At 37.1% G+C, this 19,270-nt stretch overlaps 1 protein-coding gene across 5 annotated transcripts in view; it reads right to left on the reverse strand.

Annotated features, from left to right (window-relative positions):
- The window catches only part of ATP11C (ATPase phospholipid transporting 11C), a 227,772-nt gene that overhangs the window by 46,356 nt on the left and 162,146 nt on the right, over positions 1–19,270 (reverse strand). For all 5 annotated transcript variants that reach the window (XM_066356440.1, XM_066356439.1, XM_066356436.1 and 2 more), the window contains 9 exons: positions 18,674–18,835; positions 17,246–17,397; positions 15,493–15,564; positions 13,669–13,742; positions 11,860–11,963; positions 11,039–11,220; positions 9,594–9,857; positions 5,535–5,709; positions 380–482 (listed from right to left, as the gene is read on the reverse strand). In XM_066356440.1, coding sequence (XP_066212537.1) covers positions 380–482; positions 5,535–5,709; positions 9,594–9,857; positions 11,039–11,220; positions 11,860–11,963; positions 13,669–13,742; positions 15,493–15,564; positions 17,246–17,397; positions 18,674–18,835 — 1,288 coding nt within the window. The remainder of the gene's footprint in view (positions 1–379; positions 483–5,534; positions 5,710–9,593; positions 9,858–11,038; positions 11,221–11,859; positions 11,964–13,668; positions 13,743–15,492; positions 15,565–17,245; positions 17,398–18,673; positions 18,836–19,270) is intronic.

A 19,270-nucleotide genomic window follows, 5' to 3' on the forward strand; every position in this document is an offset into this window, starting at 1 on the left:
AATTACCACTTCTTAGTACCAAATACTTAATCTCAAAATATATATAGTATGGCAACATAAGCAGGCGATCTGGCCTGGAGTGGAAAATCAATAAAATTTCACACATGCTGTCAAAGCAAAAGCTAAATGATCAATTGTGCTTGGGAAATTCATTTTACTTGGCACATATAAAAAGATCCTCAACTTTGTATTGTTACATTTTTCCCAGAGGTAGGACACTGGGATGGACATGTTGTATGATTGAATGAGGACCTTGATTCAATTAACAATTATCATTCCAAATTTGAATTCAGGAAGAGCAATCAAAACAATCTCTCTAGAATATAAGACCCCTGTACCAGAAAGCAATATAAGTGCCATCTCATTAGATGTTTCTTACCTATTCCCACATGGGATTCCAAGATCATACTGACATCATTGGCACCATCACCTATCGACAGTGTTATTGGGCTGCCTTTTAAATTCTTCACCATTCTGACAATCTAAATATTAAATACAAAAGAAGTATAGAAATGGTCAAAAGTGAATGTGAATTGTACTACATTAGCAATACATGCCTCATTCACACTCGTAAAGGAGGCCTTGCAAACAGAGAGGGAATCTTTGCATATATGCACAATAGTCTTGAATTCTCAGAGGCAGAAGAACAGTTTTTCAAAATGTAATGCCAGTGCCAACTTGTTTCTGGTTCTATGAATATACAAACTGTCAAAAAACCTCTGCCTCTTTACTTGTATTAGAGGCCAACATATCTCACTCTTTTGTCATTGCTTTATGTGCCCTTTCAGATTAGGTGCTGAATGTATGACAGTGGAGACCAAAAAGCTGATTGGGGGGGGGTGCCATGGAGAGGAACAAAAGTGGGAAGTGAGAGAAAAATGTTTGGGGGAACCTCTCCTTATCTCTTCCCCTCCAACATTCCCACTCCCCCTTGGTGCACTACAACCCTTATTCCCAGGGACTCATCTCATCTTCAATGCCTGCACTCATTTAGCTGCCAGCTAAGTTTCTCCCACTGCCCAATATAACTTCATCTCTCCGATAGGTCACTGCATTGTAAAAGGGAACATTTAAAGGGGTCAGATTTGCAGAAACTATCTGAGATATGTGTAAAAAGCCTGTCACTGTTCCTTGAGGATCTCTTCAAGGCGTCAGTGACATAATGGATCTCAATGCTGTGTTCATGGTAGGTACTGAATAAAATAAATCTTGTGGTGGAGGTGACTGTAGGATGTGTACTGGGTAAGACGCTGTCCACCCACTGTAGGTTGTATAGATAATAACTGCTTTATGTGTCAACCCTCAAAATCCCAAAGAAGCCAGCAGCTTTTAAAAGCTTCTATAATTCAGTACTTAAACAATGCCCTGTAAAAATTCTGGCCTAACAATTGTGTTCACCAGCTAACATAAATAAAATCCATTCTAAACATGACCTAAGTGATTAAAAATAGTTTCTACAAGGCTAAACCACCCGAGTCTTTCTTTAAACAAAATTCAGTCAGGTTTTACTTAGTATTTAAATAGGATACCCCAAAGCCCACATCCAATTCAATTTAACACAGAAATGATGACACTATGAAATGCCAGCTTTCTTCCAATCCCTCCTCTCGCATGGCTTCTTAAAAAAAAAAAAAAACTTTATAAGACTGTTAGAAAAAATTTGTGAGTCAAAGACAAAATTAAACCCAAACTCAATTGTTTTTTATGGGCTACAATACTTGTTAAACTAATTGCACTTGTTATACTATGTGCAATAATGATTTGTACCTTAAGAAAGAAAACCTGCAGCTAGGAAAGATCTAAAAAGTCAATGAGATTATCAAGGGTGAAAGCTGCTGCATGAAAATACAGATTGAAAAAGGTTAAAGTTTGTTCTTGTGCAAAGAGAAAAAGACATGTGATCATGAACTATAAAATAATGAAAGATTTAGATAGATAAACATGGATTTTGTTATTGTTGTTTTTTTACTGAGCCTCAGGTCACCTGGATTAAGAACTTCTCTTCAATCTCTAGAGGAGCTTCATGAAAAAGAAATCAATTTATCAAAAGGTAATGATCAACTATAAATGCATGTACAATGTGCAAAGCAATGTACAAAGACCAAAAAAAGATACAAGGCTTTGTCATACACCTTAAAAGCACATGACGAAATAATAGCAAGAGGGAATGAATAGAAGAATATTAATACTATATAATCAGATTAACAACATAAGGTAACAGTATGCGATAAACTGCAAGGAAATATATTACATTGTCCTCTAAGTTAGTGGTTTTCAACCGCTGGACATCAGTGTGGTTAACTCTTTTGTGGGTCAGCATGGAATTTTTGACGGACCAGCAGTTGAAAACCATTGATCTAAACCACCCACATAAGAAGGTCTATTTTCTGGCCTGTGGTGGCGCAGTGGATAGAGCATTAACCTCGAATGCTGAAGTCACCATTCAAAGCCCTGGGTTTGCCTGGTCGGGACACATATGGGAGTTGATGCTTCCTGCTATTCCCCCCTCTTTCACTCTTTCTCTCTCTCTCCCTCCTCTCTCTAAAAATGAATAAAGAAAATTAAAAAAAATAATATTTTTTAAAAAAGGAAGGCCTATGATCTTGGAGAAGGAAGTGGACACCATATGCCATAGCAATTATGAATGGTTTTTCAGAGGGGTGATAGATGAGGAAAAGGGGGTTGAAGGAATATTCCAGAGAAAGAAAATATCATGTTCTAAGACATACAACCAGGTAAGGAGAGCATATGCTCAGAAAACTTATCTGGCTTGAACGGATCAATGAGTTTTCATACAGGGGGAATGGATAGGCACACCTGGGGCTTATCCCTTATTAATGGATAGGCACTCCCTTATTATAGGGAGTGATATTCTGAACTTGATAGCAGGGTGCTAGAGGAACGGGAAGAATAAGCAAAGCAAGGAGAAGTTAGGTGGCTAGTTATAATGGAAAGAAATGAAGGAAGGGAAAAGACAATGACGTACTAGAAAACAGAATTCAGTGACTTGTTCCACATGGTACGGTTAAGCACTGTGGAAGTCAACAGAGATTTGTTTTGAATCTAGAAACCTGGAAGTAGTCAGTTTAGTAACAGATGTAGAAAAAGACAAGGAAAATAACAGTTGGGCTCTAGAGATGACAGAGTTGAGGTGATAATTACACACTCAAGAAGATGTGTTCAGTAAGAAGCTACAGAAGTAAAGTAAAAACCCAAAAATTTGGATTGGAGAAGTGACTTGAAAATCACCTATATGGCCATGACAGATGGGTAGGGGATGACCCAGAAGTTATTACAGTGAAAGAAATAAAATGGACTGAGCACTGCACCACAGAGGGCTCCATAATCTGAGCAAGAGAAGCAACATGGGGTCAGGAATTCGGACATCATTCTGGGCAATAGAGTAGTCAAAACCAAGGTGAACAATTTAAGCAACAATGATTGTAGGGGGTGTAAAAGGTAATATTGCTTCTGAATAAAGGGACAGATTTCTATGGATCCTGTCCTGCAGGATGTGCTTCTCTAACTGGACTAACCAGGGCTCTGAAGTTTAAACAAAAACAAAAACAAAAACAAAAACAAAAAAAAAGAATAGCACCTGGTGTGGTGCAAATTGAGAATGAGAAGAAAGCAGTCAAAGACAATGCCCTAAATTAGGATGGGTTGTGTGTGTGTGTGTGCGTGTGCATGCATGTGTGTGTGCACGCACATGTGTGTTCATGTGTAAAGCAGGGGGTGGACTGTATGTAAAAGAAAAACCAAAGACACAGTCATCCCCTGGATATAGAGAAAGCAGTTGAAGAATCTGAAGAAGCAAGACTAACACATATGAAAAAATAGTCTATAGCAGTGGCCCCCAACCCCCGGGCTGCAGACCCATACCAGTCCATGGGCCATTTGGTACCAGTCTGCAGAGAAAGAATAAATAACTTACATTATTTCCGTTTTATTTATATTTAAGTCTGAACGATGTTTTATTTTCTAAAATGACCAGATTCCCTCTGTTACATCCATCTAAGACTCACTCTTGACACTTATCTCGGTCACATGATACATTTATCTGTCCCACTCTAATGGCCGGTTCGTGAAAATATTTTCTGACATTAAACCGGTCTGTGGCCCAAAAAAGGTTGGGGACCACTGGTCTATAGTATATACAGCAGTTGGAAAAAGTGTGTAAATGAGACTCTAAGTTCCTTGGATACAGCGAGTATAAGAAAGCAAAGTGAAGCAGATCATTGCAGGTTGGAGGAACTGAAAAAGAAAGCATATGGTAGGTGACCCTTGAGTTCAGTTTTATTATGAGTATAATTTTTGTTAGGCCAAGAGAATTCCAGGTGAAGAAATGATAGGAGAAAAGCTTGGAAGTTGGCAAGTACACAGTATGCGCAAAGGACACAAAGGAGGAACAATTCACACTGGATAAAGGAGTTATGACAGACACAAAATATGTCGACACACATTAAGGGCCAATGGGGCAACCTCTGAGTGCCACGTTGGGTCATCTGCCTTTCATCTTAAGGGACTAAGAAACTACTGAAAGTATGTGAGCAATAATATATGATGAGAGTTGTGTTTTAGCAAGATTAGTTTGGTATGGGAAAAGAGTTTAAAGGGGAATTGTGAAAGCAAGGGAACCTAGTCAAATAGTCTCTGTGTAAAGTCTTAAGAGTTTAGACTGATTAGAAATAAAAGATTTAAAAAGATGGCACCAAAATGAGAGCTACAACAAAAGGCAGAATCAACAGAACATGGTGACCATATGTGGAGTGAAGGAGAAGAGCAAGGTCAGAGGTAGTTTGGAGACTTAGACAGCAAAAGAAAAATGGCACTGGTAACAGGAATAATGAACACATAAAACAAACTGGATTGGAGGAGAAAATGGTAAGATCTGTTTTAAACACTAGAATTTAATGTGACAGTGGGGAGTCCATATGGAGCTGTCTAGAAGGCAGCCAGAAATATTAGACTTAATGAAAATGCAAAGTCAAGACCAGAGGAGCTGTTAATTATGGATAAAACAGAGAATGAAACAAAATAAAAAAAATACTTGATTTGCTAAATTGGGGGGGGAAGTGCTATTGTTTACAATCATGGAAACCGAAAGAGGACAGTTTTAAGGAGGATTTAATTAATAGTATCAACTGCAGTGGAGAATTGAGGAGAATGGAAGACAGCTTGATGGATGATGGAATCAGCAAAGGGGTCATTGCTCTCCTCTAGGCGATCCAACAGAGTAAGATGAAAAGAAAGAATGCGCAGGACTAGGGAAGGCAGAAGGCACCAAACATTCATCAGAGAAGTTTGAAAGGCAAAGAATTGAACAGCCAGGTTGAGGGAACAAAAAGGTGAAACATAGGTTTAATTCAAATTGATGGGATGACTCCTGACTGACAACAAAGAAGATGTAGCCAGAGAAGATGTAATGAGGTAATAATGGCTCTTTGAAGAAGAAACAAATTTTAAGTAAAGAGAACATATTCACATGCATATATTAAGTCCCCAGAATAAAACATAAACTAATATCCAGTTACCTGTGCTTTCTGTAATGGTGCCATCCGGCAGCAGAGCACAGCAGTACACTTCATACAAATCTGCAAGAAAATGCTTTTATAGTTGTTAGAACTGGAGTCTTGACTAGAATTTAATATGAGTGACAATGTGGAGCCATCGATGATTAATCCATATTCCTGATGTTCTGTCCATGCACTGAAAAATAAAAACAATGCTGTTTTGAATCTGCTATACAATTCTATTTAGAAACCTGCTATCTTTTAAACTAGGAGGAAGGGCTCACATAAGGGTCTTCATCAATCTGGTTTCTGAATCTATATATTCTAAAAAAGCAACTGTTTCTAATTATTGCACAACAGAAACTTTTCATCATGTGTCTCAGAATCAAGCTACATATACAGATGGCATTAAGTTCTAAAAGATGTAAACATAATGGACATTTAGTATCAGACTCTGTATAAGAAACTGAAGGTGAATTTTGGAAATTATAGATCAGTCAAACTCTGATATAAAGAGTTTTTTAGTAAATCTGAAAACTCCTTAACAATACAAAAAAAAAAAAGACAGAATGGCTTTGAAGTCTATAATCACAGAAGGCCTTTTATTGATACTAATATTTTTGCCTGAATGACATAAAGTATCAGTAGACCTGGCTTCTCAAGGAAGATAGAGGACCTAAAATATACAGAGTTCATTAAAAAATATCATACAGTGATAAACATTCCTTAAGTATCATTTCATACTAAATTAGTGGTTCTTAACCACAGCCTTCCCATTAGAATCATGTGAGCAGGTTTAAAAACTTGCCCATGCCTGAGGTCTATCCCCAGACAAGTTAAATCAGAGTTATCTTGGGTAGGGCTCTGTTGTACACAGGTATACTTTATAAAGCTCTATAGGTGATTCTCACACACAGGAAGTACTAAAAGGTATTAGGTGCCAGGATGACAAATATAACCAATGCCAAGCATTTAACAAAACATATGAGGAAAAACTTATAATTGAGAAAACTGTATTAACTAACATGTCATTTTTTTATATAATTAAAAAACAAACAGTGATTAGTTAATGTTAGCTCAGGAAATACTGGGTGCAGTTTGAGAACCACTGCAGTGAAATTAGACACTGCTTAATCTCATCATTATACATTAATTTATCTAACTTGATGCTTCTGAAAGTTTAATGTTTAAATGTACCTTGTTAAAAATTATGGGGTTCTTGTAGATTCTGATTCAGTAGGTTTGGGATGGGACATGAAATTTTATATTTCTAACAAGCTTCTGGTGATAACTGAGCTGCTGTTCTATGGCCCAAATGTGGAGTGGTGAGAGCCTAATATGCTTCAGCTATCCGTTAGTCCACATTTTTTTTGGTGTATATTGTAACAGCATAATAGTTTATTTATATAAGGTCTACTGGAGAGTTCTGTCCATTTTTGGAATAAAACAAAATACAAATTTTTCTTACCATCAATAAAGTTTATTAAATAATATAATTGCTATTATTATTAATGATTTCTTGCCAGCATGAGGGCAATTTGTATATCCCATTTTTGAAAAATGTTTTATCTTTTGATGCAAAAAATTGAACCAGTGTTTGTTTGATATCTTCTTCATTTTTGAATTTTTTGACCTTCAAAAAATTTTGAGGGTGCTAAGTCCGGGGAATATGGTGGATGTGACAGACATGCTTCAGTAGCATTTCTTCCTTGTTGAAATTCGTAAAAATTACAGTGGCGTAAATGAACTTTATCAGTAGCCATGGGTACACTATCGCTTCACACATAAGACTAATGTGAATCGACTCTGTTTTAATTAATTTGCTACGTCAGTATGTATACATTAAGTGATAAAAATAGAGAGGCACACCTGTGCCAAATAAACATGTGCTTATGTGTCAAAACTTGTTGTGATAGAAATGGAGAGAACTTTCCAGTAGACCTTATAATTTATCCATATTTTGCTTTATAATTGCATGAACATTTTTTTCACTAATTAAAGAGATACCAAACATGTGTAATCCTTCTCTGCTCCCCTACCCACATAGCCGACTTAATGTATAGAAAACAGTGGCTCAATAATCAATCAAACAATATTTATAAATGTCAAATATAATTAGGCCATATGGAAGAATGAAAAGAATTATTAACTAATCTTTCCTTGGATGCAGAATATCTCCTTGTGGTGACAGAGTGTACATGATATACCAAACTAAAATAAGATATTAAATGGTCAGTCTCCTGTGACTGGGACAATAAATACACAGGAAAACAGCCAGTTCTTTGTGAGGCATTATATATGAAATGAAACTTGAAAGACAGGGTATAAGGTGGGGGGAGAGAATAGATGCTGTGGTATATTAGGAAAGCAAGTTGAAAACATTACTTGAGGCCCTTGGAGCATATTAATTCTGTGGGTAATGGAGAGCTACTGAAGGTTTCTGAGCAGGGATATGATAAAGGCAGCATGTACTTTACATTTAAGGAACAGTTGTCTGGGAGAGGAGCTTACAGGATTGCGGTCATGAGTTGCTACAAATCTGATGTGGAGTACTAGCAGTGAAAATGAGAAAATAAATAAGATTTGGTGACTGATCCAAAGTGGAAGGGACAAAGGAGCAGAAGCTGGCAAAGGTGACTGTAGGTCTGACACCTATGGAACTTGGAGAAAGAACTGTACTCACCCAACTCCAAACAAATGAGCCAGGAAGAGGGAATGTTCTAAGCTGTTAATTAAGTTTTCCATAAGCTCTATCTTTTATAAAAGTGCCCAGAGCTGCTGAATGCTGCTATGGACTGAATTATGGCCTCATAAAGTCCTTTATTTAAGCCCTAACCCACAATGTGACAGTATTTGGAAATGGAGCAATTGGGACATATGTGAGGCCATACTGAGAGGATAGCCTTCTGCAAGTTGGAAAGAGGGAGCACACCAGATTTGAGAAATTAGTTTCCATTTTTTAAGCCACCAATGTATAGTATTTTGTTATGGTAGCCTGAGCAGACTAAGAAAAATAGAGAAGTGAAATGCATGCAGTATGGACTGTCTCTATAAGTATGCATTTAATAAGAACCTGTTTTTTCTCATTGATGCCTGAATATGGGCTATTCATTTTTACAGTTTGTTTAAACACTAGAGATGAGGATGCAGATATAGCATAGTTAAAGATATATAGCATGGGCTCTAGAATGGGATAAAATTGTTCCTTCCCTTATTAGCTCTGTGTGATCTTGAGTAAGCCAGTCTCCCTGAGCCTTAGTTTTCCTATCTGTAAAATGAAGAAAATAAGATTGCCTTACTGGGTTGTAGTGAAGATTAAATGAGAATAATTATATACGGTGCTTAACATTGTTCCTGGACAAAGAGTTTGCTCAAAAATGAAAAACAGTATTGTATTATCTAGGGGGTCTTTGAATTTAATGCAGGCATATCCTGTGGCATTTGTGTTGAAGAAATCCATTTGTTTATGACTAAGGTAAATTCCAGTAATTGATTTAGACAAAGCTAAGCCCTGGTCAATAAGCGTAGAAAAATATATCATCGAATTATTGTGGATCAGTGGCTTTCCTTGAGATCCTTAGGCTCCAAAATTCCTCCCTAAGTAGCCAGTTGAAAGCAAATTCAAAGTGTCTATGTTAATAAGAATTTGGTTCTGTCTGGAGTTCTGGAGCATGAAAATCTATAAAGAAAATAGCTCTAGGGTCTCAAAATACATGGAAACTACTACAGACAGTTTTATTATGTTCAACTTTAACAGACTGTGAAAAGAAGTATTTTTTTCTTAACATGGGTCAGGCCAGAACATCAGTGCTAAATATGCCGACCCTAAGACTTGAGAAACTGAACTAGTTTCCTAAACCTTGAGAAGTGCGGGTTTTCTATTAAATTAAAAGGGAGGAAGAAAGTGCCAAGTAATGTCATCTTGGCCATAGGACACATCCTCAGGGAAGGTTTTTAATTTACAAGGATAACATACCTGCAAACAAAGAATAATAAGTAGTAAACGGAGCTTTCTGCATAGCAGCAATGATTTGCATCTGTACCTATGTCTATGTATAAGAAACTGATGCACTTTCTTACCTTTTAAGGCTTCTAGTACTTTTAGGAAATTCATGCACCAACTTCTTACGATATTCTATCAACAATTCATGTAATCGATCTTCTTTCCTTTCACTTTCTTCTATGGTCTTTGTGGTCAGTTCCAAGAGTTCGGTGCTGGTTTGGAAAAGGCGGCAGGCATAGCAGGTGGATTTGGCTGTTTCCATCTTATCCCCAGTAAGCACCCAGACTTTCAGACCTGCTGCATGCAGAGCTTCAATGGTCTCAGCTGCTTGATCTTGTAGCCTAGTAACACAAAGAAAATATTTTTATCCTTGAAAATTCCTGACAGAGATTTTCAAGAAGGTTTGTCAAAAAGAATATTTTTATAATTCACAGTAGTTCTAGAGTTCTGACACATTACCACATTTGGTTTTCCTATATATCCTTTACTCTGAGAGTGTTTTTGTCTGGCATAGTTTTACTTATTAAAGTGAATTTCAAACAATGAAATTTGGAAAAATTGACATTTCTTGATATAACTGGTATTCTGTGGCAGAACTGAGAATCATCATTCTTAGGTAAAATGTTCAGAAACTCACCAAGCATTATTACTCACTGTCACTTTAGCATATTACATTATTTTATATCTTACCACACAGATATTTAACATGGTTCAAAACAGAAATGGCCAAAGACATTCTAATGAGATATTGAGGGAAGTTAGTGGATCCCATTGCTAAGGAGCTTTGAGAATAGTAAAGACAACCAGCCTGAAAGAGAGTTTGGCATACTTCTGAAAGGCAGGGATAAAAAGAGTTCCTTTTGACAAGAGAATAAAAAAGAATTTAGACTAAATGAATTCCAGTATTTTCCAATGTGGTTGAATATATGTTTGTAAGTTTTTCTTTGGTTAAGTATCATAATTTGCACTTGTATGTAATTGAAAAAAAAAAAAAAACACCTCCTAAAATATTGAGAGCCTAAAACTTTCAGAAAGATCAATGCTGGAGCCCTACAATCATGTCTGTCAGAGCTCAGCCTATAACATTAAAGCAAATCATTTTAAAGTATGCAAAAACAAGCTCTAGTCTCTTAAACCAGGTTAGAATGAGCTTTCATGTTATTTCTTCTACCTTGAATTTCCTTTCTGCTCAACTCTCAAAATTTTACCCACTCTATCTAGCACTAGTTCAGCTCAAATGATGCCTCCAGCACAAAGCTTCCCACACATAATAAGACTATTTCATAAACATCTGCATAAATAAATGGATGGCTTAGTAAATATTCAAATGACCTTAGAGATGACAGATGAATTCTTCTAATTCAAATATTTTCCTTAAAAATCATTCCCACAAACATTTTAAAATCTAGTGTGTAAACAAAGCAAAAGCAAAGATTTCAAAACTTGAGAATAAATTACCAATCTGATCAGATACCACCCTAAATGCCGGGTCATTAAAATAAAAACATCATTTTCTAGTTACTTGTCTTCTACTGCAGTTGCTCCAATTAAATTCATGTTTGTCTCAATATCATCAAAAACCTTTTCCATCTTTTCTTCTCTGTCTTTTAAAGCCATTTTCGCTTCTATGAGCTGCCTGTCAATTCTTTCATAATCATCTGGAGCAATTTCTTTGAAGGCTACACAAAGTGTCCGGTACCCATCCTAGAAGCAAATTAGGAGATCTCTAGTTATCCAAATAGCAATTAAAAAAAAAGACACTATTTAAAAACTCTCACTTTACCAAATAAGAAATTCTGACATCTTTTTAGTTTAAAAACAAATTAGGTAACATTTAACTAGGCTCAAATTAACAAAATATACTAACTCACAAAAATTAGAGGACATTTCAAAATGAATATGAAGCGATAAAGACAAAAGACATATTTGATTTTTTTTATTAAACAAGAACATCAAAAAAACAAGTCAAAGAAAGTTGTTTTATTATGCAAATGAGATGTAAAACCTACTTTTACTTCATTGGTGAAAATGCACTATACAAAAGGCTGAAAGTACTGGAGTATCTGCACTTTCCCTGATCCCCTAATTTTTGTAATTATCTCTACAAGGGGGTAAGCAGATTATAATATAAAGATTCCTGAAAAGTCTTTAAGGCACCAAATTCTGAAGAGAAACTTGCTCTATGATAAAATTTTATATTAAAATAAGGAAAACAATATTACTAAAGGCACAGATCTAAAAATATACTGTAAAAATAAGCTAAAACTCAAACAGATAATGCAAAAACAAAGTCATCTCCAGCATTTCCCTTTCAATTTCTTGGGGGTGAGGATACAGGCTCACCATTGCATTTCGGTCCACATGGGCTTTAGTTGACTCAATTTCATGATTCTGCACCCTAGGGAAAACTGCCGAGTCTGCTCCTTTACAAAAGAGAAGTATGTCTCCTAAAATAAAAACCAAAGTACCCAACTTAGAATTTTAAGTCTTAATTTTTAAGACTTGTGCTGGAACTTTAATAACATTAACTATTAGGATGGACTTTTCCACTCAGCTGTTATGTATCCTGAGCGTGCCTTGCAATGCTCACCCAAATGCAATGAGACATCTTGACCTTGACTCTGTCAGGACAACATTTACCACCTCTTAAGATCAATATAGATACAAGTAAAAACTCAGACCTTACAACATGCACCTGTGTGAAAATATATTTACTTCTAGTGAACCATGAAAGACTGTGCTTGTGCCAAGAACCTGTATCTGAATTATCTTTGAAATGTTAACTATGGTCTAAAGGGCATGTGTAGCATCTATAGATGGCAAGGACTCAAACAAGACAAAATTATTTGAAATAAACTATACAAATTATGTTTTAAAACAGTAGTTTGACAGTTTTTACCAGAACTTTAAAATAGCTTCGTGGAATAGTAGCACAAGTAAAGCTTTCTATCAGTCCATGCACCCAGGAAAATAGTCATAGTTGAATATTAAGACAGACACATCATCCTTATAAAGCAAAATGCTGACTCCAACAAGTTAAGAAAAAAAAAAACACTGCAGCTCTGAGATCAAGGCTATTGGCAGAACACTTTCCCAGACATTTCACCATTTGCAGTAGAATGCAAAAGTGCATATGCACAGGAAAAAACAAGTATTTCAAATGTTCAGTGGTTTTTTTCTTTAATTTTCTTTCACACATTCAATTTGTTTAAAAGTCACAAAGCAAATTCCACATTCGCATAATGAAATCATTTTCATGACTCTGCAGTCACACACAAAAGTATGAATAAAGTAGGACAAGAGTTCCCTCAAGAGTCTGTCTGTATCATCCATTTTCACATTAAGGAATTTACAATAGATTTAGTACTAAAAAAGTAAATTACTAGAAAATTAATCATGGATATTTTGAGGAAAAAAAAAAAAGAACCAAACCCCACCTGGAGACAGACAGATGCACACACACAACATACAGAGGCTTCTGAGAGCCCACAAATGAAGCAGGATTTCTCCCCATGTGTCTTGCTGAATTTGAGGAAAAGACGTCCCAACCACCATCCATGGCCCCTCCCAAAGATTCAGTGAAACCCAGGGATGATGGCTCTGGTTCCCTTACAAAGGGCAAGCAAGCTTCTTTACTCTATCAAAGAGGCCAGAGTGCTGGAGTAAAATGACAATGTCCTTTCTCATTAGCCTATCCCTTACTTATCCGTCATCTAGCTCAATGGCTTCCAGGGAGGATAGAGCAGTGGGGAATGAGGAAAGTCAGGGAGGGATAACCAGCAACTCTCTACACTCAAGGACTTTATGTCTAGTAATCACAAACCCCACAAATGTACTTGGCTGCTAATGTAGACATTATTGGTGACTGGTCAGTATCTGGCACAAGAAAGTCACCCTGTTTAGACAATCAGGGCTGAGGAGCAGAGGTCAGTTTCCAAGAAAATGCACACACTGTCATACCAGGGGTTCTGCCACTGACAATTTTGCAAGTTGAACATATGTGCCTACTTATATAAATACGTTAAGGCCTACACAAGGGCCACTACTTCGAATGACGTTAATCAAATACTACTACACAAAATATTTTCTTTCTTGAAATTATTTATTAACATATCAATTAAAAATGGAAAAAGTCATTTTTAAAATGCATACCTGCCTGAGTCTTTACAATGACACTCATACGACGGCGGACAGAATCAAAGTTTAAGGTGTGAAGAAGTTCATACCTTTATGAGGAGGAAAAATGATAAAAGTAAAATACCTAGAGTACATTGGGAAAAATAAAACACAAGAGAAACATCTGAAGATATTTAAACATGTCCAATAAACACAGCTCTCTTCTTTGGGTAAGAGGTGCTGGTTACATGTACAATTGGTGATTTCTATTGTGTTTCTGAAATTTCTCTACACTTAGAACATGCTGTCAGAGGACACCATTGTTGGTAAAGTGTATCTGTATCCTCTCATTATGTTACTTAAAATAATAAGTGGAAAGTGAGTGCATAGGAATATGGGACAAGGAGATGTCTCAGCAAGCCATATTTGAAGGGATCAAGAAATGGTCCATTCTGTTATTTTAATCATCTATGGAATACCTACTATGTGTCAGGTACAGTGCTAGGTGCACAAAAATAAAAAGGAATCTGCTTGAGTCCCTCTGCTCAAAGGACTCCCCATTTAATAAGGGAGTCAGAAGAACATGGGTAAAGGCACAGGAGCATGACAGCAGGACCACGGTAAGGGGATATAAGCAGTTCACCAAGACTTGAAATCTAGCTGACAGGGTAATAGTAAGAGAGGTAAGGGGGGCTGGGAAAGGAGAACAATGTAGGCCAGAGGTTTGGAATCTTATCATAAGAGCAATAGGAATCCACTGAAACGTTTAAACAGTGGAATGATTTGATCAGATTTGTGTGTGAATGACTGTTACAGTAATCAACTGAAAGGATGCAGAAAGATAAAAATAAAATTATATAAAAATGTGAGGAAATATTTTATTAAAAATAAACAACTTGGACATACACATTTTACCTAAAAATATTTATTACAAAGCTTATTTTTGATGGGAATGAGAAGATTATTGATTTGGGGTGTGTGTGTGTGTGTGTGTGTGTGTGTGTGTGTGTGTGTGTGTGCACGCGCGCGTGCAAGCCTTAGTCATCTACATGGAGCATTTTACTTGGTGTGGGCTAAGATGGGGGCACTGTTGCAAACCGGCTAGAACCTGAACTGACAATGACTCTGGGTTCTTGTTAGTCAAGACAAAGAGTCTTCTTCTGGCTTCTGAGCATCTCTCCCCAGAGGTGCACATTTCCCAAGCACAACACATCTACATGTATTAGAGGTTTGTGAGATGGTGGTCTCATGAGATGCTGGAGGCCAGAACATAAGTCAGATAATTAAATTTTAAGTTCATATGGAGAATTCACATTAATCAGAGAGCCTAAATCAAATCTGCTATTAAGCCAAAATGGCTTTATTTGGTGGGGTCTCCGTAGAGGAAAAAAATAATGCATCATAGTGCTTGCCCAGAGGCTCAACCCTGAGCATCTACCATGAGCATCTACAACAAGACAAATTCTCTGACACCAAAGCTGCCAGGACTGGCTGGGCTTGAAATCCCACACTTATTGGATGGGTTCTGGAAAGAAGGTTTCATGCATGTTCACTCATTTTTCTTGTGCTGGAGACCTGAAATGGCATTTAAATTTCAGAAAGAAAGTCCAGGCAGACTCTCATTCAGTGTACTGCACCCATATGTGAACCAAAGTGGAATCAGTTCTACCTCAAATCTCAGTTTCTACCAGTCTATGAAATGTGCCTTTCTCCTCCTCCAACTACATTTACATAAAACTCCGAACTGGGACAGCAGAGCACTATGCTTGTGGATATAATCAGTTTCCTTTGCTGCCCTTACTAAATTCAATTAAGGTCGACTGTGGGGTTAAAATGTGACAAATACACAATGCTACTTACTCTTCTATTTCTTTTCTTTGGTTCTCTACTCGCATATGGTCATTCTGAATTCCTAAAAATGTGAACCCATACCTGTCAAAGACAATAAAAAAGATCTTTGTATATCGCTAAAGATTCCTTTGCATTGGGGTTACTTGTAATATTTTTAATATTTTACTGTTTTCTTCTCTTTTATATGATTGAAATCGATAACTATATTTCCTTTTACTGGCTGAGATGATAACAAGAGCAAATGAATGCCCAGTCACAAACTGCAACCAAGAAAAGGGCAATTTGTAATTCCAATTCTATAACTAACATACTGGGTGACCTTTTAGTCAATCATCTAGGGAAAACAGGACTGTTATTACCAAGTGACGTCAAAATTGCTGGGAGCATTTCAGGCATTGTACCAAAAGTGGATATTGTTATGATTTGTAAAATATAACATGAACATATAGACTTCTGGCTAGTACGCATAAACAATAATGTGCATTACATCTATGCATTACTTTTTTTTTCTTTGCTCTTAGTTGGCTAGGGTTTGGAAATTTTTCAAAAACATTCAGATAAAGCAATCTCACTTTGTATTAAACAATAAGAGTATTTATAAGTTTTGGGTTTTTTTTTTTTAATTCAGTGAGAGGAGGGAAGGCACGAAGACAGACTGTTGCATGTGATTTGACTGAGACCCATCCGGCAAGCCCACTAGGGAGCGATGCTCTGCCCATCAGAAACATTGCGCCATTGCTCAGCAACCAAGCTGTTCTTAGTACCTGAGGCCAGAAGCCACGGAGCCACCCTTACTGCCCAGGGCCAACTTGCTCCAATCTAGCCATGGCTGTGGGGAGGGGAGAGAAGCAAAAGGGGGAGGGGTGGAGAAGCAGATGGGTGTTTCTCCTACGTGCCCTGACCGGAATCAAACCCAGGACATCCACACACCAGACCGATGCTCTACCACTGAGCCAACAGGCCAGGGCCTACAAGATAAGGTTTTAAAGAAAACAGAAAAAAATAGTGTGATTTCACTTTCTCAGGACAGGTAATGCTTAGTTTTTTTTCCACTCTTCAAAAATGCTAATATGTTTTTCTACAACTTGGCTCAGAATTTTATTTTATTTTGGACAGAGACAGAGAGAGAGAGAGTCAGAGAGAGGGACAGATAGGGAGACAGATAGGAAGGGAAAGAGATGAGAAGCATCAATTCTTCGTTGTGGCACCTTAGTTGTTCACTGATTGCTTTCTCAAATGTGCCTTGATGGGGGGGGGCTACGACAGAGCGAATGACCTCTTGTTCAAGCCAGTGACCTTGGGATCAAGCCAGTGACCATGGGGACATGTCTATGATCCCATGCTCAAGCCAGTGACACACTGAAGCTGGTGAGCCTGTGTCCAAGCCAGATGAGCCCAAACTGAAGCCAGCACCCTTGGGGTTTCGATCCTGATTCCTCCATGCCCCAGTCTGACGCTCTATCCACTGTGCCACCGCCTGGTATGGCTTGGCTCAGGATTTTACAAACAGCTTTATTGAAGTATAACTGATATACAAAGAACTGCTCATGTATAATGTGTGTAATGTGATGAGTATGAACACATACAAACACCTGTGATACCATCAGCACAATCAAGGCAAAAGACATATCTGTCCTCTCTGAAAATTTCCTTGTGTTCTTTTTTTTTAGGTGGTACAACACTTAACATGAAATCTACCCTCTTAACAAACTCTCAAGTGTTAAAACACTGCATTGTAAACTATAGGCATGGAAGTGCTTACTTTTTAGCTCCTTTCACCAAAGCTATTTCATCTGGTGAAGAGGACACATAGGTTAATTCAGCTGATTCTGTAGCTCCATCAACAGCATCATTTCTTTTAATTTCCACAGTATGGCATAAACACAAGGCACGCAGAAAGAGCTCTTCTTGATTCTGTTAAACAGTAGCAAAAAATGACTATTTCTTTTTTTAAATTTTTATTTTTAATTTATAGTGTTGACATGGTTTCAAGTGTCCCACCCTCTACACCCCACATCATGTCCCCTATGCAAAGACTCTTTTCTACAGCCGTTTCACCCCCTTTGTCTCCCTTCCTTGCCTCCATCCTCCCTTTCCCTCTGGGAATTGCTACCCTGTTGTCTGTATCTGTGTATTACGTATATATAATTTGGCTAAACCCTTCACCTACTTTCACTTTGATCACTTGGTAACTAGTCTGTAAACAGAGAAACAATATTAATGTGAGAGAAAGTTATAACCCCCAGCAAAATCGGAATTAGCAAAAATCTATATATTCTTAATACTCATTTGAGGTATATAGCCTCCTACTACCTAACAGCATTCGTGGTTCTCAACTAAAATATCCTAGAGGCTGTGTAACTCATTCAGGTTAGTGTAGTGCCACCTAATACCAAAGCAGTAACTTCTTCATGGTCTAAAAGAGTTCATTCAGTCTCTAATCCACAATCTGGCAACAGTTCAGGCGCAGGAAGACTCTGGTTCATTTAATGCAGGGGTCCCCAAACGTTTTACACAGGGGGCCAGTTCACTGTCCCTCAGACAGTTGGAGGGCCGGACTATTAAAAAAAAACTATAAACAAATCCCTATGCACACTGCACACATCTTATTTTAAAGTAAAAAAACAAAATGGGAACAAATACAATATTTAAAATAAAGAACAAGTAAATTTAAATTAACAAACTGACCAGTATTTCAATGGGAACTATGGGCCTGCTTTTGGCTAATGAGATGGTCAATGTGCTCCTCTCACTGACCACCAATGAAAGAGGTGCCCTTTCCATAAATGCAGTGGAGGCGGATAAATGGCTTCAGGGGGCCACATACAGCTTGCGGGCCATAGTTTGGGGACCCCTGATTTAATGCCTAGACACTCCTGGGACTTGAATGATTTGAATAGACATAACTTTTGGAACAGTTCAGACAAAGAACAAAAACTTGTGATCACATAGACAGGGAAGTTAAAGAGTTTTACCCAAATGTAATTTCCCATAATTCTCTCTACTTAAAAATTTTACTTGTTTACAAATTTCAGAGGTGTTAGTAAAACAAGAAAGGTGAAATAAGAGAACAAACAAATGGTTATTCAAAAGTCAATGTCATAGGTCAAATTCTTCATTTCTACTCGGTAGGGTTAACACATGCATACATAAATTTTTCAAGGTAAAATAGTAATGCAGAAAATGCCACCTTATCTGCTTTGTCAAAATATGTTAAGGATCCATCAGTTTGAGAGAGTCCGTCAGTCTCCTGTGTTACACCTTTATACTTGTACCCATCTATGCAGCATTCAATGAATTCCATGCTGTTTTCAGTAAGTGTTCCAGTTTTATCTGTAAATACATAGTCCACCTAAAAAAAATAACACAAATATATATTTTAACTTTATTCAGTGTGATTTTTAGTTGGGTGTAAGGCAGAACAACTTTTGTATCCACAGAAAACACCTTTTCTAAGACTTCTGGTCAAATGTCAGGTAATTACAAAAGCAGTATTATCAAATGAATGAGAAATGAACAAGTATTTTTAAAGACACTGAAACAGTATCATATGTCTGAGGTAAACCTACTCAAATATAGAAAATTAATTGGAAAGAAGAACATGACTATTTTATCCAAGTAAGAACCCTTCAATGTAATATTTATCCATTTCAATGTAAAGACATTACATAAGCAAAGTCAATTTTCCAAGTGGGAAACAAGAACATACTGATCACACATGCACACCCCCGCCCCCAAAATTATATACACATATTTGATAGGAACCTAAACTAACTGGGGTATAATA

The sequence above is a fragment of the Saccopteryx leptura genome, chromosome X, assembly GCF_036850995.1.
Source record: "Saccopteryx leptura isolate mSacLep1 chromosome X, mSacLep1_pri_phased_curated, whole genome shotgun sequence".
NCBI lineage: Eukaryota > Metazoa > Chordata > Mammalia > Chiroptera > Emballonuridae > Saccopteryx > Saccopteryx leptura.